The 24914-nt window shown below is 34.8% G+C and overlaps 1 protein-coding gene across 5 annotated transcripts in view; it reads right to left on the bottom strand.

The window, feature by feature from the left end:
- The window catches only part of glra1 (glycine receptor, alpha 1), a 123782-nt gene that overhangs the window by 31891 nt on the left and 66977 nt on the right, over positions 1–24914 (bottom strand). For 2 of the 5 annotated variants that reach the window (XM_058064702.1, XM_058064700.1), the window contains 2 exons: positions 12332–12456; positions 3265–3303 (listed from right to left, as the gene is read on the bottom strand). In XM_058064702.1, the coding sequence (XP_057920685.1) occupies positions 3265–3303; positions 12332–12410 (118 nt within the window). In that variant the 5' untranslated portion in view covers positions 12411–12456. Of the gene's footprint in view, positions 1–3264; positions 3304–10770; positions 10783–12331; positions 12457–24914 lie in introns of all 5 variants that reach the window. The other 3 variants (XM_058064703.1, XM_058064701.1, XM_058064699.1) reach the window with 2 other exon arrangements.

Here is a 24914-nt window from a genome sequence, read left to right as displayed (position 1 = left end):
TTTTTTTCCTACTAAAAAGAACAATTTTTTCTTCATAATTACTACTTTATTGTCATAATACTGAAATGTTTATTGTCGCATTTTTCATTAAAAATATTGCATTTTTTTATTCCTTTTTTCTCCCTTTTTTTAATAATAGTATGACTCCATTTTTATTATTTTGCATCTTTCGTTGTTGAATTTGTCATAAAAATATTGAATTTTCTCATTGAAGTGCAATGTTAAAATTACAACTTTTTGAAAATTAATATTCGTATAATATTGCAACTTTCATTGTAGTACTTCTCATAAAAGGTACTCTTTTTCTAAGAGTAGTAGTTTTTTCTCTAAAAAAATTTACAACTTTTTTTTTCATAATAATTATATATATATATATATAATATTGCAACTTTCATTGTAGTATTTGTAAAAAAATATAATTTCTAATAGGAGCACAATGTTTTTCCTCTTAAAATTAATAAATATAATAATATAAATAAATAAATATACATCAATTATAATTATAAATAAATATAATACTACTAATAAATATAATATAAATAAATATATACAAATTAGAATTTAGAATTTATTATGAATGACTATACTACTAATCATAAATATAATATAAACAAATATATCTAAATTGTAATTTATAATTTAATTATAAATAAATATACTACTAATAATAAATATAATATGAATAAATATATATAAAATAATAATTTATAATTTAATTATAAATAAATATACTACTAATAATAAATCTGATATAAATAAATATATATAAATAAATTATCATGTATAATTAATTATGAATAAATATACTACAATGAATAAATATAATATAGATAAATACATATATATGAATAAATTATCATTTATAATTAATTATAAAAAATATGCTACTACGAATAAATATAATATAAATAAATATATATAAATAAATCATCATTTATAATTTAATTACAAATAAATATAATAATAATAAATACATTTACTCTATTTTTTTCTTTAACATTGCAACATTTTCTCGTAGTCATCTTTGGCCTTTAAATTCTCCCAGAAAAGGGTTCTCAAGCTCCGGCTCCTCCTTGGCGCCACGGGTGGCCATGAGTCCCGCTCGCCAAAAAGACCAAACTACGCTGAGAAGCGACAAACGTTCCGTGCCAACAACACACGTAGCGCTACACCCCATCCGATGTACGCTACATGCTACGTTATTACAAGAGTCCATACAAAGTGGATGGAGCTGTTGCATTCCATTATATTATATTCCATTCCATTCCCAGCATTTAGACCACTAAATAAAGCAGAGTTTGATTGACAGGAAAGAGACACAGACAGCATGAGTGTAAAAAGGACAGCAGCACGTCCACGCTGGGGAAGGTGGACTCACACAGCACCACCGTCGTGGAGGACAAAAGACAAAAAAAAAAGAGGAGAAACAAAAAGGAAAGTACTTTTCTTGTGAGTAGCTTCATTTTTTCATTCGTATTTGTCAAAATAAATATTGTTTTGATCGCAGCACAACGTTTTTCCTCTTAAAATCAATAAATATAATAATAATAATAAATATAATATAAATAAATATATAAAAATTATAATTTATAATTTAATTATAAATAAATATACTACTAATAATAAATATAATATAAATAAATAAATCATAATTTAATTATGAATAAATCTACTACTAATAATACATTTAATATAAATAAATATATATAAATTATAAATTGTAATTTAATTATGAATAAATATACTACTACTAATAAATATAATATAAATAAATATATAAAAACTATAATTTAATTATAAATAAATATACTACTAATAATAAATATAATATAAATAAATATATATAAATTATATTATATTATATTAAATTATATTATAACTAAATTATAAATAATTCATAATTAAATTATAATTTAATTATAAATAAATCTACTACTAATAATAAATATAATATAAATAAATAAATATAAATTATAATTTGATTCTGAATAAATATACTACTACTAATAAATATAATATAAATAAATAAATCATAATTTAATTATGAATAAATCTACTACTAATAATACATTTAATATAAATAAATATATATAAATTATAAATTGTAATTTAATTATGAATAAATATACTACTACTAATAAATATAATATAAATAAATATATAAAAACTATAATTTAATTATAAATAAATATACTACTAATAATAAATATAATATAAATAAATATATATAAATTATATTATATTATATTAAATTATATTATAACTAAATTATAAATAATTCATAATTAAATTATAATTTAATTATGAATAAATCTACTACTAATAATAAATATAATATAAATAAATAAATATAAATTATAATTTGATTCTGAATAAATATACTACTACTAATAAATGTAATATAAATAAATATATATAAATTATAATTTAATTCTGAATAAATATACTACTAATAATAAATATAATAAAAATATATAAAAATTCTAATTTATAATTTAATTCTGAATAAATATACTACTAATAATACATTTAATATGAATAAATATATATATATTATAATTTAATTATGCATAAATATACTACTAATAATAAATATAATATAATTAAATATATGAAAATGATCATTTATAATTTAATTATGCATAAATATACTACCAACAATATATATAATATAAATAAATATATATAAATTATAATTTCATTATGAATAAATACTACCAATAATACATTTAATATAATATAAATATATATAAATTATAATTTAATTATGCATAAATATACTACTAATAATAAATATAATATAATTAAATATATAAAAATGATAATTTATAATTTAATTATAAATAAATATACTACCAATAATAAATATAATATAAATAAATATATATAAATATAATTTCATTATGAATAAATACTACCAATAATACATTTAATATAATATAAATATATATAAATTATAAATGATAATTTAATTATGAATAAATATACTAAAAATAATAAATGTAATATAAATAAATAGATATAAATAAATTCTAATTCATAATTTAATTACAAATAATAATAATAATAATAATAATAATAATAATAATAATAATAATAATAATAATAATAATAATAAATAAATGTACTCAATTTTTTTCTTCAACATTGCAACACGGACAGCAGCACGTCCACGCTGGGGGAAGGTGGACTCACACAGCACCACCGTCGTGGAGGACAACAAAAAAACAAAAAAAAAAAGATGAGAAATAAAAAGGAAAGTACCTTTCTTGTGAGTAGCTTCATTTTTGGAGCCTTTGGGGTCTAATAATACAAACAGACGAGAATTAAACACAGAATTTCCTAACAACAGCTCAGCAACTATCGTTGTTTGTCCTCGGAGGAAAACAACGTCCAATCAGGGAGGAGGCGACAAGACAGCAAGGCCGCCATCGCACGCTGCCAACGCTTGGCGGGGAACGGGTAAGGGGGGGGGGTCGCGGTTGGCAGCGGGGGAGGGGGTGTTGGGCAACATACTGTGAAGGCAGTAGCAGCGGGTGGTGGTAAGGGGGGGGGGGGATGCACGAGTCTAAAAGAAGGAAGTAACTGCCATAATGCAGGAAAGAGGCGAGATGAAGCCAAGAGGGGGCGGGGTTAAGGGGGCGGGGGCGGCTGAATTCTAACAAGCAAAATGCACTACATATGATGCAGGATTGCGGGGGGGTGGCGGGGGGGGGTCAGAATGCAAAGACTACATGTCAAACTGGCTTCCGTTTCATTTTAGCCGAGAGCGTTCCTTGTGGAGACAGGAAGTGATGTCACACTGGCACATCCCGGCGAGCGACGAGCGACCTCCTCCAAGGTCACACACACACGTCTTCAAACGTAAACGCTTTCACTTTCGTCAAAAAAGGTCACGGAGCATTTCAGTTGATTAGCTCGGTCATTCTGCAGCATCAGACTCCGGCCGCAGTGGGCGGGGCCTGAGGGATGACGGGCAGCCATGTTGAGATCCGTTCGGTGTCGGCGGGAAAAAACCTGTGTCAACTCCTACGCTCGTCTAAGCCAGAGAAAGGAAATGTTCGCTTAAACCACTTCCGCCACAGCCGTGAGTTAGTGTCACGGCTAAGCCCGAGCTTAAGGCGGAGCTTAAGGCTTAAGGCGGAGCTTAAGGCGGAGCTTAGCCTCAAGCTATCCGACATCGCAGCTCCTGATCTTGACAGAAAAACCACAGCCTCGTTTTACCTCCAAAATGGCCTCCCTAACACGTAACAGCGGCTAATTAGCAGCTTGACTTGACTAAGCTAGTGCTAGTACCCCCCCTTCTACTGCTGATCTACTAAAGATCTTCTTCTGGTAGGTTCCATGTCGATGTAGCCCTAGAACACAATCATCTAGGTGCCTTGAAAGATCAGTCAAATCCTCTAGCCCTTCCAATGGCGCCATGACGCCGTCATCCAGCTGCAAAGGGACGCGACAGTACCCCCCTTTTACTGCTGATTACTAAAGATCTTCTTCTGGTAGGTTCCATGTTGATGTAGCCCTAGAACACAATCCTCTAGCCCTTCCAATGGCGCCATGACGCCGTCATCCAACGGCAAAGGGACGCGACAGTACCGCCCTTCTACTGCTGATTTACTAAAGATCTTCTTCTGTTAGGTTCCATGTCGATGTAGCCCTAGAACACAATCCTCTAGCCCTTCCAACGGCGCCATGACGCAGTCATCCAACGGCAAAGGGACGCGACAGTACCCCCTTCTACTGCTAATTACTAAAGATCTTCTTCTGGTAGGTTCCATGTTGATGTAGCCCTAGAACACAATCCTATAGCCCTTCCAATGGCGCCATGATGCCATCATCCAACAGCAAAAGTACACGACAGTACCCCCTTCTACTGCTGATTTACTAAAGATCTTCTTCTGGTAGGTTCCATGTCAATGTAGCCCTAAAACACAATCCTCTGGCCCTTCCAATGGCGCCATGACGCCGTCATCCAACAGCAAAGGGACGCGATAGTACCCCCTTCCACTGCTGATTTATTAAAGATCTTCTTTTGTTAGGTTCCATGTTGATGTAGAACCCAGAACACAATCCTCTAGCCCTTCCAATGGCGCCACGACGCCATCATCCAACAGCAAAGGGACGCAACAGGACCCCCCTGCTAGTTCCCTTGCTGTACCCAAAATGGGCCAGCAATATTTTCGCCAACATTCTTCACAGTCAACGCAGCCACTTCCTGTCTCAGACCCGGACGTGTTTGTATCGCCTTTCTCCGCTAGCATCCCATTTACGGCGCTAGCTTCCACCCCCCCCCCCCAAACACCCCCAGCTCATTACCGTGTAGTCGTTAATGCCATTAAGCGGCCATTAAAGAAGTGCTGATCACAGCAAAAGCAAGACTGGTGCTGACGGATCACAGATACGCTCCCATTTGTACACCTTGAAGGGGGATTACGGACTGGACTGGGAATCAAACGCGCTACGTTAGCCTAGCTGGTTCTGGTCCAACAAAAGGAACCGCTTCACTGTTGATACTGACGCTGGTGTTTGACGGCTACTATTTAGTGCAGCTGCCAGGTGACGACCTGTGAGGCGTCTTTGTCTTAAACTACACACTCTCAGATATTTGGGCAGCGTTTTTGTGTCCTTGTTAGACCCAGTTTGTGCTGCTCTCTGAAGGGAGTAGTTAACAGCATGGTAAGAGATTTTAGTTTTAGTTTTTAGTTAATCTATTAGCCTTATAAAATGATGAAACGCACAAACTGGGTCTAACAAGGACAGAAAAACGCTTTTCAACAAATTTTCATGCATTTCACAAAAAAAATTTCCATTTCCATTTCAATCATCATTTTATAAGGATTATAAAAAAGAAATATATTTTAATAATATTTTATTTTATTTGTTTTGTTGTATATTTATATTTTTATTTATTTTATATATTTTTTTATTTTAAAAAAATAAAAAATAAAAAATAAAACATTTTTAAGGATTTTTATAAGGATTGTAAGATGATTAGAAAAGCCGTCTAAAAATCTAAACTAAAACTAAAATCTCTTACCATGCTGTTAACTACTCCCTTCAGAGAGCAGCACAAACTGGGTCTAACAAGGACACAAAAACACTTTTCAACAAATTCTCATACATTTCACAAAAAATTTCAATTTCCATTTCCATCATCATTTTATAAGGATTATAAAAAAGAAATATATTTTAATAATATTTTAACTTTTTTTGTTTTTGTTTTGTTGTATATTTATATTTTTATTTATTTTATATATTTTTTTATTTAAAAAAAATAAAAAATAAAACATTTTTAAGAATTTTTATAAGGATTATAAGATGATTAGAAAAGCCATCTAAAAAATCTAAACTAAAACTGAAATCTCTTACCATGCTGTTAACTACTCCCTTCAGAGAGCAGCACAAACTGGGTCTAACAAGGACACAAAAACGCTGCACAACTGTGAAATGGATAAAAATGTTTCTGAAATGGAAAAAAATTGTTTGTGAAATGCATGAAAATGTGTTTTTCTTTGGAAAAACTAAGAAATTTGCAAGTGATCCCAAACTTTTGAGCGGTTTTTGCATAGAGGCCTACTATCAACTGTCAGTTGTCAGTCCTCTGCATCAATCTCCTGGTATGGCTGCTAATCCAAGTTCATCATTTTATAAGGATTATACATTTTTTAAAAATATATTTTAATAATTTTTAAATATTTTTTTAAATATTTTTTGTTTTATTGTATATTTATTTTTTTATATATTTTATATATTTTTTTATTTTTAAAAATAAATAACATTTTCTAAGGATTTTTATAAGGATTATAAGATGAATAGAAAAGCCGTCTAAAAATCAAAACTAAAACTAAAATCTCTTACCATGCTGTTAACTACTCCCTTCAGAGAGCAGCACAAACCGGGTCTAACAAGGACACAAAAACGCTGCACAACTGTTGCAAGAATCACATTCACGTTTATGAAATGGATAAAAATGTTTGTGAAATGGAAAAAATTGTTTGCGAAATACATGAATTTTTTTTTTTTTGGAAAACAACGAAATTTGCAAGTGACCCCAAACTTTTGAGCATTTTGGCATAGAGGCCTACTATCAACAACTGTCAGTCCTCTGCATCAATCTCCTGGTTATAAGGCTTATCATTTTTTTTAAATATATTTTAATATTTTTTTATATTTTTAAAATATTTTTTGTTTTGTTGTATATTCATTTTTTTATTTATTTTATATATTTTATATATTTTTTTATTTAATTTTTTTTTAAGGATTTTTATAAGGATTATAAGACTATTAGAAAAGCCGTCTAAAAATCCAAACTAAAACTAAAATCTCTTACCATGCTGTTAACTACTCCCTTCAGAGAGCAGCACAAACTGGGTCTAACAAGGACACAAAAACGCCGCACAACTGTTGCAAGAATCACATTCACGTTTGTGAAATGGATAAAAATGTTTCTTAAATGGAAAAAAAATGTTCGTAAAATGCATGAAAATGTGTTTTTCTTTGGAAAAAACTAAGAAATTTCCAAGTGATCCCAAAATTTTGAGCGGTAGTGTAAATACTCAAGGTCAATATCCATGTATACGCGGATAATGACTATATTTTTGGAAAAAAACATAATCGAGTAAATAAAGAGTCAAGTGCCACGAGACATGAAGAGTCGTTTGTATTGATACTGGTTCATTTCCTGCCCCCCCGCCCCCCCCTAATGATGCTTCATGGCGGTTACGGCCCAGAGAGAATCATCGTGTTGTCGTCACAAGAAGGTTGCGTGTCAGAGATTTGAACCACACACACACACACACACACACACACACACACACACACACACACACACACAAAGAGCGCATGAATGAACGACTCTCAGCACTCACACGACAGAGTCCGGACATTCGGGTCAGCCTCTCGGCTAACGATGCAATTATCTCTGCGAGCCGTCAGGAGGAGGATGAATGTGAATCTTCATCGCGGATCAGAACGACAATCAAAGGGTGCCATGGTCGCTTGTTCTAATTAATAGCACCCCCCCAACCCCCCCAGCCCCCCCGCGTGGACGCGGAAAGGGCTAAAAAGATGGCTGACCTCAGCCGTGTAAAGGCGCCGCCGCGTCTTATTAGAAGCGATGAAGAGCAGCAAGTGTCGCTCGGCTCCGTTTAAATTGTGATTTGGAAAAAGGTCAGCAGCGGCACCGCGGCGTCACTAAATCACAGCGGCGGCCGCTACGTTACATCACAGTTAAAAGACCACGAGACAACTTCTCCGCCATTTTGAAATGTAAAAAAAAAATGTTTGCAGGTTAAAAAATGTCTGTTTGCAATCCAAGTTATTTTTCATTTCTATTTTATATACTTTTTTAATTGTTTTTTTTTGTATTTTATAGTCATTTCTAAATCATACCCTTTATATTTATATACTTTTTAAATGTTTTTTTTTTTAATATTTTATGGTCATTTCTAAACCTTACCATTTATATTTATATACTTTTTTATTGTTTTTTTAAAAAATATTTTATGGTCATTTCTAAACCCTACCCTTTCTATTTTCATACTTTTTTATTTTTTGTTATATTTTATGATCATTTCTAAACCCTTTATATTTATATACTTTTTTTATAGTTTTTAAAAAATATTTTATGGTCATTTCTAAACCCTACCCTTTATATTTATATACTTTTTAAAATAGTATTTAAAATATTTTATGGTCATTTCTAAACCTTACCCTTTATATTTATATACTTTTTTATTGTTTTTTTTTTTAATATTTTATGGTCATTTCTAAACCCTACAATTTATATTTATAGACTTTTTTTAATAGTTTTTTTTATATTTTATGGTCATTTCTAAACCATACCCTTTCTATTTTTATACTTTTTTATTTTTATTTTTTTTTATTTCATGATCTTTTCTAAACCCTACCCTTTATATTTATATACTTTCTTATAGTTTTGTTTTTTTATATTTTACGGTAATTTCTAAACCATACCCTTTATATTTATATACTTTTTATGTTTTTAAAAAAATATACTTTATGGTCATTTCTAAACCCTACCCTTTATATTTATATACTTTTTTTTAATAGTTTTTTTTAATATATTTTATGGTCATTTATAAACCATACCCTTTATATTTATATATTTTCTTTAAAATAGTTTTAAAAATATTTTATGGTAATTTCTAAACCCTACCCTTTATATTTATATACTTTTTAATATATTTTTTAATATTTTATGGTCATTTCTAAACCCTACCCTTTATATTTATATACTTCTTTTTAATAGTTTTTTTTAAATATTTTATGGTCATTTCTAAACCATACCCTTTATATTTATATATTTAAAAAAATAGTTTTTAAAATATTTTATGGTCATTTCTAAACCCTACTCTTTATATTTATATACTTTTTTAAAATTGTTTTTAAAAATATTTTATGGTAATTTCTAAACCCTACCCTTTATATTTATATACTTTTTTTAAATAGTTTTAAAAATATTTTAAGGTCATTTCTAAACCATACCCTTTATATTTATATATTTAAAAAAATAGTTTTAAAACTATTTTATGGTAATTTCTAAACCCTACCCTTTATATTTATATACTTTTTTAAAATTGTTTTTAAAAATATTTTATGGTAATTTCTAAACCCTACCCTTTATATTTATATACTTTTTAAAATAGTTTTTAAAATATTTTATGGTCATTTTTAAACCCTACCCTTTATATTTATATACTTTTTAATTGTTTTTTAAAATATTTTATGGTCATTTCGATTCCTACTATTTTTGTTACATTTTGAAAGCATTTATATCATTTTTTAGTATTATTTTTTTTTACACTTTTAATGAATTTGATTTTGCTTGCTTTTAAGTGATTGTTATTTTTCGTTATTTTATGTTTACATTTTAATTTAAGTCATTGCTATTTTGATTTAATTGTTATCGGTTTTTTTTGTTATTTTTAATTTGTGTTTAATTTATAATTTTTTTACATTTCTGTTTGTTTACCCCCCCCCCCCCCAAAAAATGTATTATTATTGATTTTAATTCAAGTTTATTAGTTTTCCCCGGAGAACATGCAACTCCACACAGAGATGCCCCCCAGGCGCAGAATCGAACCCATGTCTTCCCGACCTCCTTCCCCGACTGTGTGGCTTACTACATGCCAACCACTCGTCCACCGTGCGACCTTGGTATTTTATATGCACACAAAAAAACCTCAAACGTACGCCAGCACTACACCATCAACATTCACACACACACATGAACTAAGTACACGCTGTACACAGTATACATCTTGATTAAAGTACTGACAGAAGTATTCCATCGTAGACGCAGTACGTCTGATGCCGAGGACGTTAGCATGACCCAGTTAGTGCATGAACGTCACAACGAGAAGATACCAAGAACACGTGGAGTAGAATATCATCGGTTGTCTATCAAAGCACAGCTGTCAATCAAAGCTCGGCGTCCCGTGATTGGTCGGTTGCAGACCGTCTCTGTCGTGTACTCGTGATGCTAAAGTGAGAAACCTGTGACATGTGTCTTAATGGAGGGGGGGTCTCTTCACTGAGAGAGAGTAAGCAGCGTCTTTTGAGAAGGGGGGGGGGCGAGGGGGGGGGGGGCACTGAGGATACCATGTAGCCAACTAGCATCATGGGTAAAAAAAAAAACCAAAACATCCTATTAGCATCTAACGGGTGAGCCGGGTGCAAGGGCTGGGGAAAAAAAAGGGCAGTTTGGGAATCGAACGAGCGGACACATTTCGAGCACAGTTTGTTTACCTTTGTTCCACACTGCAAAGGTCAAAGGTCAAAGGTCGGCAGGTTGAGAACAAGCACATGAGATGGTTAAACAGCCGGAGGACATGAGCCGCCAATCAGGGGTGTCACCATTGCAATTTGACCACCGAGCTCGTTTAGCAATGACGGATAGCATATGATGCTAACGTACCGGCACTCCTCTTGGACTCCCGCTGGGTTCCGTTGGCGCCCCCCATGGATGGCCCCCGTTCTAAAGCTAATCATCTGTGTTGTGGTTATTGTGATTATTATTATTATTATTATTATTATTCGTCAAAATGGAGGATCCTGGTACGGGGACAGGAAGTCAACACTGCTCTACATAAAAAATTAACATTTAAAAAAATTAAAAACAATTAATTAAAAAAAATTAAATTATATTAGGAAAGCAGGAAGTGAACAAATGTAACAGTTACTGATTGTAAAAATTAAATAAAAAAAAACATAAATGATATTAGGAAAGCAGGAAGTGAACAAATGTAACAGTTACTGACTGTAATAATTTCAATAAAAATTTTAAAAAATTAATAAAAACGTAAATGATATGTATTAGGAAAGCAGGAAGTGAACAAATATAAGAGTTACTGATTGTAAAAATTAAATTAAAAAAAACATAAATGATATTAGGAAAGCAGGAAGTGAACAAATGTAACAGTTACTGACTGTAATAATTTCAATAAAAATTTTTAAAAATTAATAAAAACATAAATGATATGTATTAGGAAAGCAGGAAGTGAACAAATATAACAGTTACTGCGTGTAAAAATTTAAATTAAAAAAAAACCTAATGATATTAGGAAAGCAGGAAGTGAACAAATGTAACAGTTACTGATTGTAAAAATTTAAATAAAAAAACAAAAAAAAACGTAAATGATATTAGGAAAGCAGGAAGTGAACAAATATAACAGTTACTGATTGTAAAAATAAAAAAAAACAAAAAAACGTAAATGATATTAGGAAAGCAGGAAGTGAACAAATATAACAGTTACTGATTGTAAAAATAAAAATTAGAAAATAAAAAAAAATAATAAAAAAATTAAATGATATTAGGAAAGCAGGAAGTGAACAAATGTAACTGTTACTGATTGTAAAATTTAAAAAAAAACGTATATTAATATACGTTTAATAATATTAATAAACGTATAAACGCATATTCTAATCTGATGCATGTTCAAATGGAATTAAACCATTACCATTACCATTACCATTACCATTACCATTACCATTACCATTACAATTACATTCCGGGACGGGGTCTAACCTAGCGGGAGTCCAGCGTTTGGCCAAATTGAAAGCGTACCGTCTGCCACCTAGTGGCTGTTCTATGAACTGCAGCACAAAGGCTTCGTCAAACAACCAAAAGTGAACGGAGGGCTAAAACTGTGACGACACCCCTGCTTCGAAATTTCAAATACAAACCGTTTTTGGGCGACAAGTTTGCTTAATTTTCCAAGCAGACATCTCGGAATCGAACATAGACGCGGCGACAACCAGTGATCGCATCAAACTTAGGCCTCTCGGCCCTCTTGGTGGCGCCTCCTACCTTTAAAGTTGGGGCGGATTCTGGCATCGTAGCCCGAAACTTTGCCCATGAGTTTGTCCAGGAACTCCGAAGGCGGCATTGGGGAGGCGGCCTTCCTCGCCGCGGCTTCTTTGGACGCCGCCAGGCTGGAAGACAAAAGACACCACAGAGTTTCAGGGAAGAAGCTCCAAGATCTCAAACATCTCAGACTGGACAAAAACATTCCCAAGTGATCCCAAACTTTGGAGCAGTAGTGTACCTATGATTTCCATATGTGTTGAAAATCATTCCCGGTGACTAGCTAGCTAGTTTACTCCGGGTACCCCCACTTCGCTGTGATTGGCCTGTACCCAGGCGCGCCCATATAAGAAAGTGAGTCAGTGTTACAAAAACTCCCTGAAACCTCATTATCTGAAACTCTGGCATCATTTAACACGAGAATCTAACATTGTACCAACAGCTATAGGTCCGAAAAGTGGAAAATACATCTTTAAAATATACGGCACCTTAGCCCGTGTATCTTGTTTAGCACAAAGACACTTAAAACCAGACTTATTATCGATAAAAACGTCTTTGGACCTGAGATTAATTGTGATTAGTTACGAGTTAACTATCGATTAAAATGTGATTAATTGTGATTAAATATGGTAAATTTGAGAAAGCGCCATATCTCAGACTGGCCAAAACATCTTTGGACCTGATATTAATTGTGACTAATTACGAGTTAACTATCAATAAAAAATGTGATTGTGATTAAATATGGTAAATTTGAGAAAGCGCCATCTCTCAGACTGGCCAAAACGTCTTTGGACCTGAGATTAATTGTGATTAATTATGAGTTAACTATCAATAAAAAAAATTTGATTAAATATGGTAAATTTGAGAAAGCGCCATATCTCAGACTGGCCAAAACGTCTTTGGACCTGATATTAATTGTGACTAATTACGAGTTAACTATCAATAAAAAATGTGATTAATTGTGATTAAATATGGTAAATTTGAGAAAGCGCCATATCTCAGACTGGCCAAAATGTCTTTGGACCTGAGATTAATTGTGACTAATTACAAGTTAACTATCAATAAAAAATGTGATAAATTGTGATTAAATATGGTAAATTTGAGAAAGCGCCATATCTCAGACTGGCCAAAACGTCTTTGGACCTGACATTAATTGTGATTAATTACGAGTTATCAATAAAACATGTGATTAATTGTGATTAAATATGGTAAATTTGAGAAAGCGGCATCTCTCAGACTGGCCAAAACGTCTTTGGACCTGAGATTAATAGTGATTAATTACGAGTTAACTATCAATAAAAATGTGATTAATTGTGATTAAATATGGTAAATTTGAGAAAAAGCCATATCTCAGACTGACCAAAAAAAAATTCCAAGCGATCCCAAACTTTTCAGCGGTAGTGTATATTCAAATTGAATGCTTTGATATGTAGTATGTACTGCTTAAAAATAGCAAGTTCATGGTTAGCATCCTCATTAAAAGCATGCAAACCTTGATGACCGAAATCAAGAATCTTTAAGAACTGCACTCTGAATCGGAATCGTCCAAATTCAAACAATGGCCAACCCCTAGTCTCCAAGTAGAACCAATCCAATGAAGGCACCATTGACTGGACAATAACCAACGTTTAGAACTCATGGCGTCTCATAACGGCTCATCACCCCAAGTGGGGTCAAAGCTCCAGCTGGCCTCGTGGCCCGGACACATGCTTCCCAACCAAATCTTACACACATAACAATAATTCCAAGAAGCTAATTGGCTCCCAGGACAGCACAACAAGCAGCAATTCATTAACTTTGGACTTGTTTACTTTGAATGTCAAAGGAGGGAGCGTGTTGTTGTTAGCCTTCCTGCGAAATAAAGCACACACATTACTTACATGTTTTGGTGTTGAAATAATTGGGTATGGTTTACAGTAAACGTAATAAACCACAAACGGAATACAAATCTGCAGCTTTGAATGGAATAATAACACAAATGTAATACATTTCCCACAAACGTAATAAAAATGTGCCTACTGCAAACGTAATACTGAATTTTTATTCCATATGTGGGTTCTGAAAATGAAAATCTGTAAAGGTAATAACTTCCCACAAATGTAATATGAGACAAAAATAATGATTTTTGTGGTTGTTGTTGCTTGTTCTGAAGGTGTAGATGTCATTTTGAGGATTTTAACAAGATTAATTTTTTTGTTTTTTTTGTGGAAAATATTATTCAAAGAGTATCATTTGAATACATTAAAGGAATCTGTAATTTTTTAATTATAATAAAATAATAATATAATAAAAAAATATAAATAATATATAAATATAATAAAAAAATGTAAATAATATATAAATATAATATAATAAAATAATAAAAAAATAACATAATTGTGATCATTGCAATTGTTTTAATAAAATTATTATTACTATTATTATATTTTATTATTTCTTTTGATTATTTCTTCCCCATATAAACACACAAAATCACACATACAATAATATACTGTAACTAAAACGCACATGTATGCCCACAAACAAAATGTAATAATTTCATATTTAATAATAATTTCAATTTCAAAATACAGTATTACGTTTGTAGTGGGCAAATTTTATTACGTTTGTGGGAAATTTATTACGTTTGCGGGATCATTACATTCAAAGCTGCAGATTTGTACGACTAAATAATCAAAAGAAATAATAAAATATAATAATAATAGTAATAATAATAATTTTATTAAAACAATTTCAATGAGCACAGTTATGTTATTTTAATTTATTATTTTAATAATTATTTATTAATAATTTATTACTTTTTTAAAATTTTAAATAAATTTAATAATTACAGATTCCTTTAATGTATTCAAATGAAACTTTTTGAATAATATTTTGTCTCATATTACATTTTAATTATTACTTATTATTATTAATTATTACAATAATTAATAATTGTGCAATGAGCACAATAACACAATTATGTTATTTTAATTTATTATTTTAATAATTATTTATTAATAATTTATTAATTTTTTTTTAAATTTAAAATAAATTTAATAATTACAGATTCCTTTAATGTATTCAAATGAAACTTTTTGAATAATATTTTGTCTCATATTACATTTGTGGGAAGTTATTACCTTTACAGATTTTCACTTTCCCACATATGGAATAAAAATTCAGTATTACGTTTGCAGTAGGCAAATTTTTATTACGTTTGTGGGCAGTTTATTATAACAGGGCGGATTAAAAATAATATAAAAATGGTGGCGTTCTTTAATATTGATTCAATGAACAGGAAGTAGCTGAAATTTCACCGTAAATGCTCGACTTGCTCTCGAAACTTTTTCCCCTCCCTCGTCATTGTCGTTGTCACTTCCACTTCCTGTCAGCCCTTCCAGAGATCGACTGAAACGCTTTACTGCCTCCGTCCCCCCCCCCCCCCCCCCACCCAAAGCGAGATAACGGCACCGCGGTCCCGTCGAGCGAGGTCTGGACTGACCCGTGACCCCGGCAGGCAGTGCGCATGCAAGTTGACGACACTGGTCGCGCTCTCGGCGTGTGATTACATCATCTCTCGCTGCCTGGATAGCGCGGCTTTAAATAGACGACAGTAACGACCCATTTAGCTTGGTTATCCGAGCAGAACTACTCCGGCGTTTTTGGGTGGCGACGCGGTGGTGACGGCGACGTCACCACCGCGGCGACCGCGACACAAATGGTGACTTTACTGCAAAGTTTCTGACTTTGAAAAGACTCTTCAAGTCCGAGCGGAATGAAATGAGACGCGGCTCGTAATGGAAGTCTGCTGGCTCCATTCCCGATTCCCCCCCTCAGACTCCAAGCGACACCGAAGACGACAACAATGGACCTGCTCGTGTTCCTGATAACCGCATTTCTGGAATCGAGCACCAAAATTGGGGATTGCTCCGTGATAAATGCTGTTAGCCACCCCAAAATCCCAACGATATACTCAATGGCAGCCATTTTTCAAAGAGAAAAACAAAAAGGGAACGCACGAAATTCCAAACTAAGCTCAGCAATATCGGTACAAATAAACAATATGAACCAGGACTCGCACTAGGGGAAAGGGAAAGGGGACTGGAGGTGTTTCCAGCACAGGCCGACAGATTTAGTACCCTTTTTATACAGTACTTTCAAGCCAAATACTTCTTGAATACTTCTGAATGAGCAAAGTGAGCCCATCGACACGGAGCAAATATCCTTTTGTATCCTTTTCATATACAGTACTTTCAAACGAAATACTTCTTGAATACTTCTGAATGAGCAAAGTGAGCCCATCGACACGGAACAAATATCCTTTAGTATCCTTTTCATATACAGTACTTTCAAGCCAAATACTTCATGAATACTTCTGAATAAGCAAAGTGAGCCCATCAACACGGAGCAAAGTATACAGTACTTTCAAGCCAAATACTTCTTGAATACTTCTTAATGAGCAAAGTGACAAAGTGAGCCCGTCAACACGGAACAAATATCCTTTAGTATCCTTTTCATACAGTACTTTCAAGCCAAATACTTCTTGAATACTTCTGAATGCGCAAATTGAGCCCATCGACACAGAACAAATATTCTTTAGTATCCTTTTAGTATCTTTTTTATACAGTACTTTAAAGCCAAATACTTCTTGAATACTTCTTAATGAGCAAAATGAGCCCATTGACACGGAGCAAAGTATACAGTACTTTAAAGCCAAATACTTCTTGAATACTTCTTAATGAGCAAATTGAGCCCATCGACACGGAGCAAATATCCTTTAGTATCCTTTTCATATACAGTACTTTCAAACGAAATACTTCTTCAATACTTCTGAATGAGCAATGTGAGGCCATCAACACGGAGCAAAGAATACAGTACCTTCAAGCCAAATACTTCTTCAATACTTCTGAATGAGCAAAGTGAGCCCATCGACACGGAACAAATATCCTTTAGTATCCTTTTCATACAGTACTTTCAAGCCAAATACTTCATGAATACTTCTGAATGAGCAAATTGAGCCCATCAACACAGAACAAATATCCTTTAGTATACTGTTTACACAGTATTTTCAAGCCAAATACTTCTTGAATACGTCTGAATGAGCAAAGTGAGCCCATCAACACGGAGCAAATATCCTTTAGTATCCTTTTAGTATTTTTTTTATACAGTAGTTTAAAGCCAAATACTTCTTGAATACTTCTGAATGAGCAAAGTGAGCCCATCGACACGGAACAAATATCCTTTAGTATCCTTTTAGTATCCTTTTTATACAGTACTTTAAAGCAAAATACTTATTGAATACTTCTGAATGAGCAAAGTGATCCTTTAGTATCCTTTTTATACAGTACTTTAAAGCCAAATACTTCTTGAATACTTCTGAATGAACAAAGTGAGCCCATCGGCACGGAACAAATATCCTTTAGTATCCTTTTAGTATCCTTTTTATACAGTACTTTCAAGCCAAATACTTCTTGAATACTTCTGAATGAGCAAAGTGAGGCCATCAACACGGAGCAAAGTATGCAGTACTTTCAAGCCAAATACTTCTTGAATACTTCTGAATGCGCAAATTGAGCCCATCGACACAGAACAAATATTCTTTAGTATCCTTTTAGTATCTTTTTTATACAGTACTTTAAAGCCAAATACTTCTTGAATACTTCTTAATGAGCAAAATGAGCCCATCGACACGGAGCAAAGTATACAGTACTTTAAAGCCAAATACTTCTTGAATACTTCTTAATGAGCAAAGTGACAAAGTGAGCCCGTCAACACGGAACAAATATCCTTTAGTATCCTTTTCATATACAGTACTTTCAAACGAAATACTTCTTGAATACTTCTGAATGAGCAAAGTGAGGCCATCAACACGGAGCAAAGTATGCAGTACTTTCAAGCCAAATACTTCTTGAATACTTCTGAATGCGCAAATTGAGCCCGTCGACACGGAACAAATATCCTTTAGTATCCTTTTCATATACAGTACTTTCAAACAAAATACTTCTTCAATACTTCTGAATGAGCAATGTGAGGCCATCAACACGGAGCAAAGTATACAGTACTTTCAAGCCAAATACTTCTTGAATACTTCTGAATGTGCAAATTGAGCCCGTCGACACGGAACAAATATCCTTTAGTATCCTTTTCATACAGTACTTTCAAGCCAAATACTTCATGAATACTTCTGAATAAGCAAAGTGAGCCCATCAACACGGAGCAAAGTATACAGTACTTTCAAGCCAAATACTTCTTGAATACTTCTTAATGAGCAAAGTGACAAAGTGAGCCCGTCAACACGGAACAAATATCCTTTAGTATCCTTTTCATATACAGTACTTTCAAACGAAATACTTCTTGAATACTTCTGAATGAGCAAAGTGAGCCCATCAACACGGTGCAAAGTATACAGTACTTTCAAGCCAAATACTTCTTGAATACTTCTTAATGAGCAAAGTGAGCCCATCGACACAGAACAAATATCCTTTAGTATCCTTTTTATACAATACTTTCAAGCCAAATACTTCTTGAATACTTCTGAATGAGCAAATTGAGCCCATCGACACGGAACAAATATCCTTTAGTATCCTTTTCATATACAGTACTTTCAAACAAAATACTTCTTGAATACTTCTGAATGAGCAATGTGAGGCCATCAACACGGAGCAAAGAATACAGTACTTTCAAGCCAAATACTTCTTGAATACTTCTTAATGAGCAAATTGAGCCCATCGACACGGAACAAATATGCTTTAGTATCCTTTTCATATACAGTACTTTCAAACGAAATACTTCTTGAATACTTCTGAATGAGCAATGTGAGGCCATCAACACGGAGCAAAGAATACAGTACTTTCAAGCCAAATACTTCTTGAATACTTCTGAATGTGCAAATTGAGCCCGTCGACACGGAACAAATATCCTTTTGTATCCTTTTCATACAGTACTTTCAAGCCAAATACTTCATGAATACTTCTGAATAAGCAAAGTGAGCCCATCGACACGGAGCAAAGTATACAGTACTTTCAAGCCAAATACTTCTTCAATACTTCTGAATGAGCAAAGTGAGCCCATCAGCACGGAACAAATATCCTTTAGAATCCTTTTAGTATCCTTTTTATACAGTACTTTCAAGCCAAATACTTATTGAATACTTCTGAATGAGCAAAGTGAGGCCATCAACACAGAGCAAAGTATGCAGTACTTTCAAGCCAAATACTTCTTGAATACTTCTGAATGCGCAAATTGAGCCCATCGACACAGAACAAATATTCTTTAGTATCCTTTTAGTATCTTTTTTATACAGTACTTTAAAGCCAAATACTTCTTGAATACTTCTTAATGAGCAAAATGAGCCCATTGACACGGAGCAAAGTATACAGTACTTTAAAGCCAAATACTTCTTGAATACTTCTTAATGAGCAAAATGAGCCCATCGACACGGAGCAAATATCCTTTAGTATGCTTTTTATACAGTATTTCTAAGCCAAATACTTCTTGAATATTTCTGATAGTGATGTGATACTTGGAATTGAACGTGGTCATGGACAGTTCGGAGCGGCAAATCCGAGTAAGGCCTCGCCGTCGGTGTCTGGACTTGTTCTCGCGCTCCCCTGATCAAAGTTGCGCTTGCAGTGATTATTTCAGATCAATGCGGGCGCCGCTGAGAAGAAACAGCTGAAGCAGGGAGGGGGAGTGTAAAGCACGCACAGCGGGGGGCGGTGGGGGGCGGGTGGCGGGGGGGTGGCGGGGCGCGAGTGGGAAGCACGCGCTAACACCAGGATGCAATCATTGGCACTAAGTGCTCCTCATTATGTTCTTCTTAAGACCTGAACCCTTAATTGATCCCGTCTTGACATTTTATAAGCCCCCCCGCCCCACCCCCCCACCCCCAAGGCATGATAAGACACTCACTCACCGACAAAGTACTATCCTTTTTATACAGTACTTTCAAGCCAAATCAGTGAAAAAAACACAACACATCTCCAGTATCACTCGGATACTGCGAAGATCCGATGAACATCCAGCAGCAACACGACGTTTGGAAATGAGTACTATTTTAATGAAAAAATACACTGAACCAAGTCGACCTTAAAATGCGTTTGTTTACTCTGCTGTAGTCGAGAGAAAGACAACACACCTCCAGTATCACTCGGATACTGTGATAATCCGATGAACATCCAGCAGCAACACGACGTTTGGAAATGAGTACTATTTTGCTGAAAAATACACTGAATAAAACGCGTTTGTTTACTCTGCTGTAGTCGAGAGAAAGACAACACACCTCCAGTATCACTCGGATACTGTGAAGATCCGATGAACATCCAGCAGCAACACGACGTTTGGAAATGAGTACTATTTTGATGAAAAATACACTGAATAAAACGCGTTTGTTTACTCTGCTGTACTCGAGAGAAAGACAAAACACCTCCAGTATCACTCGGATACTGCAAAGATCCGATGAACATCCAGCAGCAACACGACGTTTGGAAAAGAGTACTATTTTAATGAAAAAATACACTGAATAAAATGCGTTTGTTTACTCTGCTGTAGTCAAAAGAAAGACAAAACACCTCCAGTATCACTCAGATACTGCGAAGATCCGATGAACATCCAGCAGCAACACGACGTTTGGAAATGAGTACTATTTTGATGAAAAATACACTGAACAAAATGCGTTTGTTTACTCTGCTGTAGTCGAGAGAAACACAACACACCTCCAGTATCACTCGGATACTGTGAAGATCCGATGAACATCCAGCAGCAACACGACGTTTGGGCGTGAGTACTATTTTGATGAAAAATACACTGAACAAAATGCGTTTGTTTACTCTGCTGTAGTCGAGAGAAAGACAACACACTTCCAGTATCACTCGGATACTGTGAATATCCGATGAACATCCAGCAGCAACACGACGTTTGGAAAAGAGTACTATTTTGATGAAAAATACACTGAAAAAAACGCGTTTGTTTACTCTGCTGTAGTAGAGAGAAAGACAACACACGTCCAGTATCACTCGGATACTGCGAAGATCCGATGAACATCCAGCAGCAGCACGACGTTTGGAAAAGAGTACTATTTTGATGAAAAATACACTGAAAAAAACGCGTTTGTTTACTCTGCTGTAGTCGAGAGAAACACAACACACCTCCAGTATCACTCGGATACTGCGAAGATCCGATGAACATCCAGCAGCAACACGACGTTTGGAAATGAGTACTATTTTGATGAAAAATACACTGAATAAAACGCGTTTGTTTACTCTGCTGTAGTCGAGAGAAAGACAAAACACCTCCAGTATCACTCAAATACTGCGAAGATCCGATGAACATCCAGCGGCAACACGACGTTTGGAAATGAGTACTATTTTGATGAAAAATACACTGAACAAAATGCGTTTGTTTACTCTGCTGTAGTCGAGAGAAACACAACACACCTCCAGTATCACTCGGATACTGTGAAGATCCGATGAACATCCAGCAGCAACACGACATTTGGGCATGAGTACTATTTTCATGAAAAATACACTGAACAAAACGCGTTTGTTTACTCTGCTGTAGTCGAGAGAAACACAACACACCTCCAGTATCACTCGGATACTGTAAACATCCGATGAACATCCAGCAGCAACACGACGTTTGGAAATGAGTACTATTTTGATGAAAAATATACTGAATAAAATGCGTTTGTTTACTCTGCTGTAGTCGAGAGAAAGACAAAACACCTCCAGTATCACTCGGATACTGTGAGGATCCGATGAACATCCAGCAGCAACACGATGTTTGGAAATGAGTACTATTTTGATGAAAAATACACTGAACAAAACGCGTTTTTTTACTCTGCTGTAGTCGAGAGAAAGACAAAACACCTCCAGTATCACTCGGATACTACGAAGATCCGATGAACATCCAGCAGCAACACGACGTTTGGGCGTGAGTACTATTTTGATGAAAAATACACTGAACAAAATGCGTTTTTTTACTCTGCTGTAGTCGAGAGAAAGACAACACACCTCCAGTATCACTCGGATACTGCGAAGATCCGATGAACATCCAGCGGCAACACGACGTTTGGAAATGAGTACTATTTTGCTGAAAAATACACTGAACAAAACGCGTTTGTTTACTCTGCTGTCGTCGAGAGAAAGACAACACACTTCCAGTATCACTCGGATACTGTGAAGATCCGATGAACATCCAGCAGCAACACGACGTTTGGGCGTGAGTACTATTTTGATGAAAAAATACACTGAATAAAACGCGTTTGTTTACTCTGCTGTAGTCGAGAGAAAGACAAAACACCTCCAGTATCACTCGGATACTGTAAACATTCGATGAACATCCAGCAGCAACACGACGTTTGGGCGTGAGTACTATTTTGATGAAAAATACACTGAACAAAATGCGTTTGTTTACTCTGCTGTCGTCGAGAGAAAGACAAAACACCTCCAGTATCACTCGGATACTGCGAAGATCCGATGAACATCCAGCAGCAACACGACGTTTGGGTGTGAGCATTGTATTGAAATAAGTGAGTATTGAAAATTATGTGTAAGTTTGAGTCGATACGGCTCGCAATCCCAAAAAAAAAATGATATCCTGTCGAATGGGTATCGAAGTATCGATTACTGTGACAACCCTGCCAGGAATCAGAATCCAAGTACTTGTAGTAGTACACCGTTTCTGTGTATTATCATCCTGCATTCACCTTCATGTTGAACATAAAACTGATATGCGGCACGTCTGACTTTTTCAAACGCCTCACGTCCTTCACGCCACAGCGCTCCCATTCGTTCCGACGCGGAGGCAACAAAGGGGATCTCCCGGCCCGGAAATCAAACCTGTGTAAATCCAAAATTAGCTTCACCGTAATATATTTTTTAGCTACCGATGCTAGGAAATAATTCTAACTTGATAAACAATAAACATGGCGGAGGACAAAAAGGGAATGTGCATTCATCAGATGTGTCCTCGGTCATTGACAAGGTAATCAATGGACGTGGAATGAGGCTGCGGTGCAGGTGGGGGGGTTTGGGGGGTGGGGGGGGGGGGGCAGGTATCTATTAAACACAATCCGAGCCTGAGGAGCTGAGATGGCAATATCCCAAAGCTCTCCATTAACTTAAGAGTGTGCACGGAATGCAAAAGCCCTCTGCAGCACACACATAAGGGGGGGGGGGGGGGTGATGTGGGGGCGGTGGGGGGCGGGTGGACGACATCAGGTAGAAAAACTGCGTCAACACTTCACATAATGAAATACTTAAGAGGCATGCGTGGGGAATAATACTCCGACACAAAGCAATAAGGAGGCTGAATATCTGCATGCAATAAACATTTCCACTCAATAACGTCCCTGCATGAAAACAAAGAATACGCTGTGACTCATGCCCCGCCCACCCCTCCAGCAATCAGCCAATCGGCTGAGGTGTCTTCAACTGTTGCTTGGCCAAGAAGGTTCAGATTGGTCGACTTGGTCAGCGTTAGCACAGACCGGTGCTACGGACCGTACTCGTGCTCACACTAAGACTACGTCGACTTCTGTAAACACACTTCGATAAGTACACTGACTTCTTAAGTTTCTGAGTGCGCTAATGTTGACAGCGTAGCAGTGCACTCGATGACCGTCGCACTTATGTGACAAAATGGCAACCATTTACTCTCTTCTTCTTCTCTCCTCTCTAATAGACAATTGAAAGCCCTCAACGGAGCAATATCTCGTCTTGTGCACTTCTGTACTTACACTTAGTCATTCAATAGACAAGTGTGCACTTGCGTACTTACAGTAAGTTTTCCAAGTGCATAAGTGTGCACTTGCATACTTACACTTGGGCTTTTGAGTGCATAAGTGTGCACTTGCATACTTACACTTAGGCTTTTGAGCGCATAAGTGTGCACTTGCGTACTTACAGTGAATTTTACAAGTGCATAAGTGTGCACTTGCGTACTTTCACTTAGTCATTCAATAGACAAGTGTGCAATTGCATACTTACACTTAGGCTTTTGAGTGCATAACTGTGCACTTGCGTACTTACACTTAGTCTGTTGATGGATAAGTGTGCACTTGGGTATTTACACTTAGTCATTCAATAGACAAGTGTGCACTTGCATACTTACACCTGGGCTTTTGGACGCATAAGTGTGCACTTGCATATTTACAGTGAGTTTTATGAGTGCATAAGTGTGCACTTGCATACTTACACTTAGTCTTTTGAATGCATAAGTGTGCACTTGCATACTTACATTTAGTCTTTTGAATGCATAAGTGTGCACTTGCATACTTACACTTGGGCTTTTGAGCGCATAAGTGTACACTTGTGTAGTTAGAGTGAGTCTTACGAGTGCATAAGTGTACACTTGTATACTTAGTCTTTTGAATGCACAAGTGTGCACTTGCATACTTACACTTAGTCTTTTGAATGCATAAGTGTGCACTTCCATACTTACACTTGGTCTTTTGAATGCATAAGTGTGCACTTGCATTCCTTACACTTAGTCTTTTGAATGCATAAGTGTGCACTTGCATACTTACACTTTGTCTTTTGAATGCATAATTGTGCACTTGCGTACTTAGAGTTACTATTTTGAGTGCATAAGTGCGCATCTGTGT

Source organism: Doryrhamphus excisus, chromosome 2, assembly GCF_030265055.1.
Source record: "Doryrhamphus excisus isolate RoL2022-K1 chromosome 2, RoL_Dexc_1.0, whole genome shotgun sequence".
Lineage (NCBI taxonomy): Eukaryota > Metazoa > Chordata > Actinopteri > Syngnathiformes > Syngnathidae > Doryrhamphus > Doryrhamphus excisus.
The sequence above is the reverse complement of the archived record's forward strand: the minus strand, read 5'-3'. Positions and strand labels throughout refer to the sequence as shown.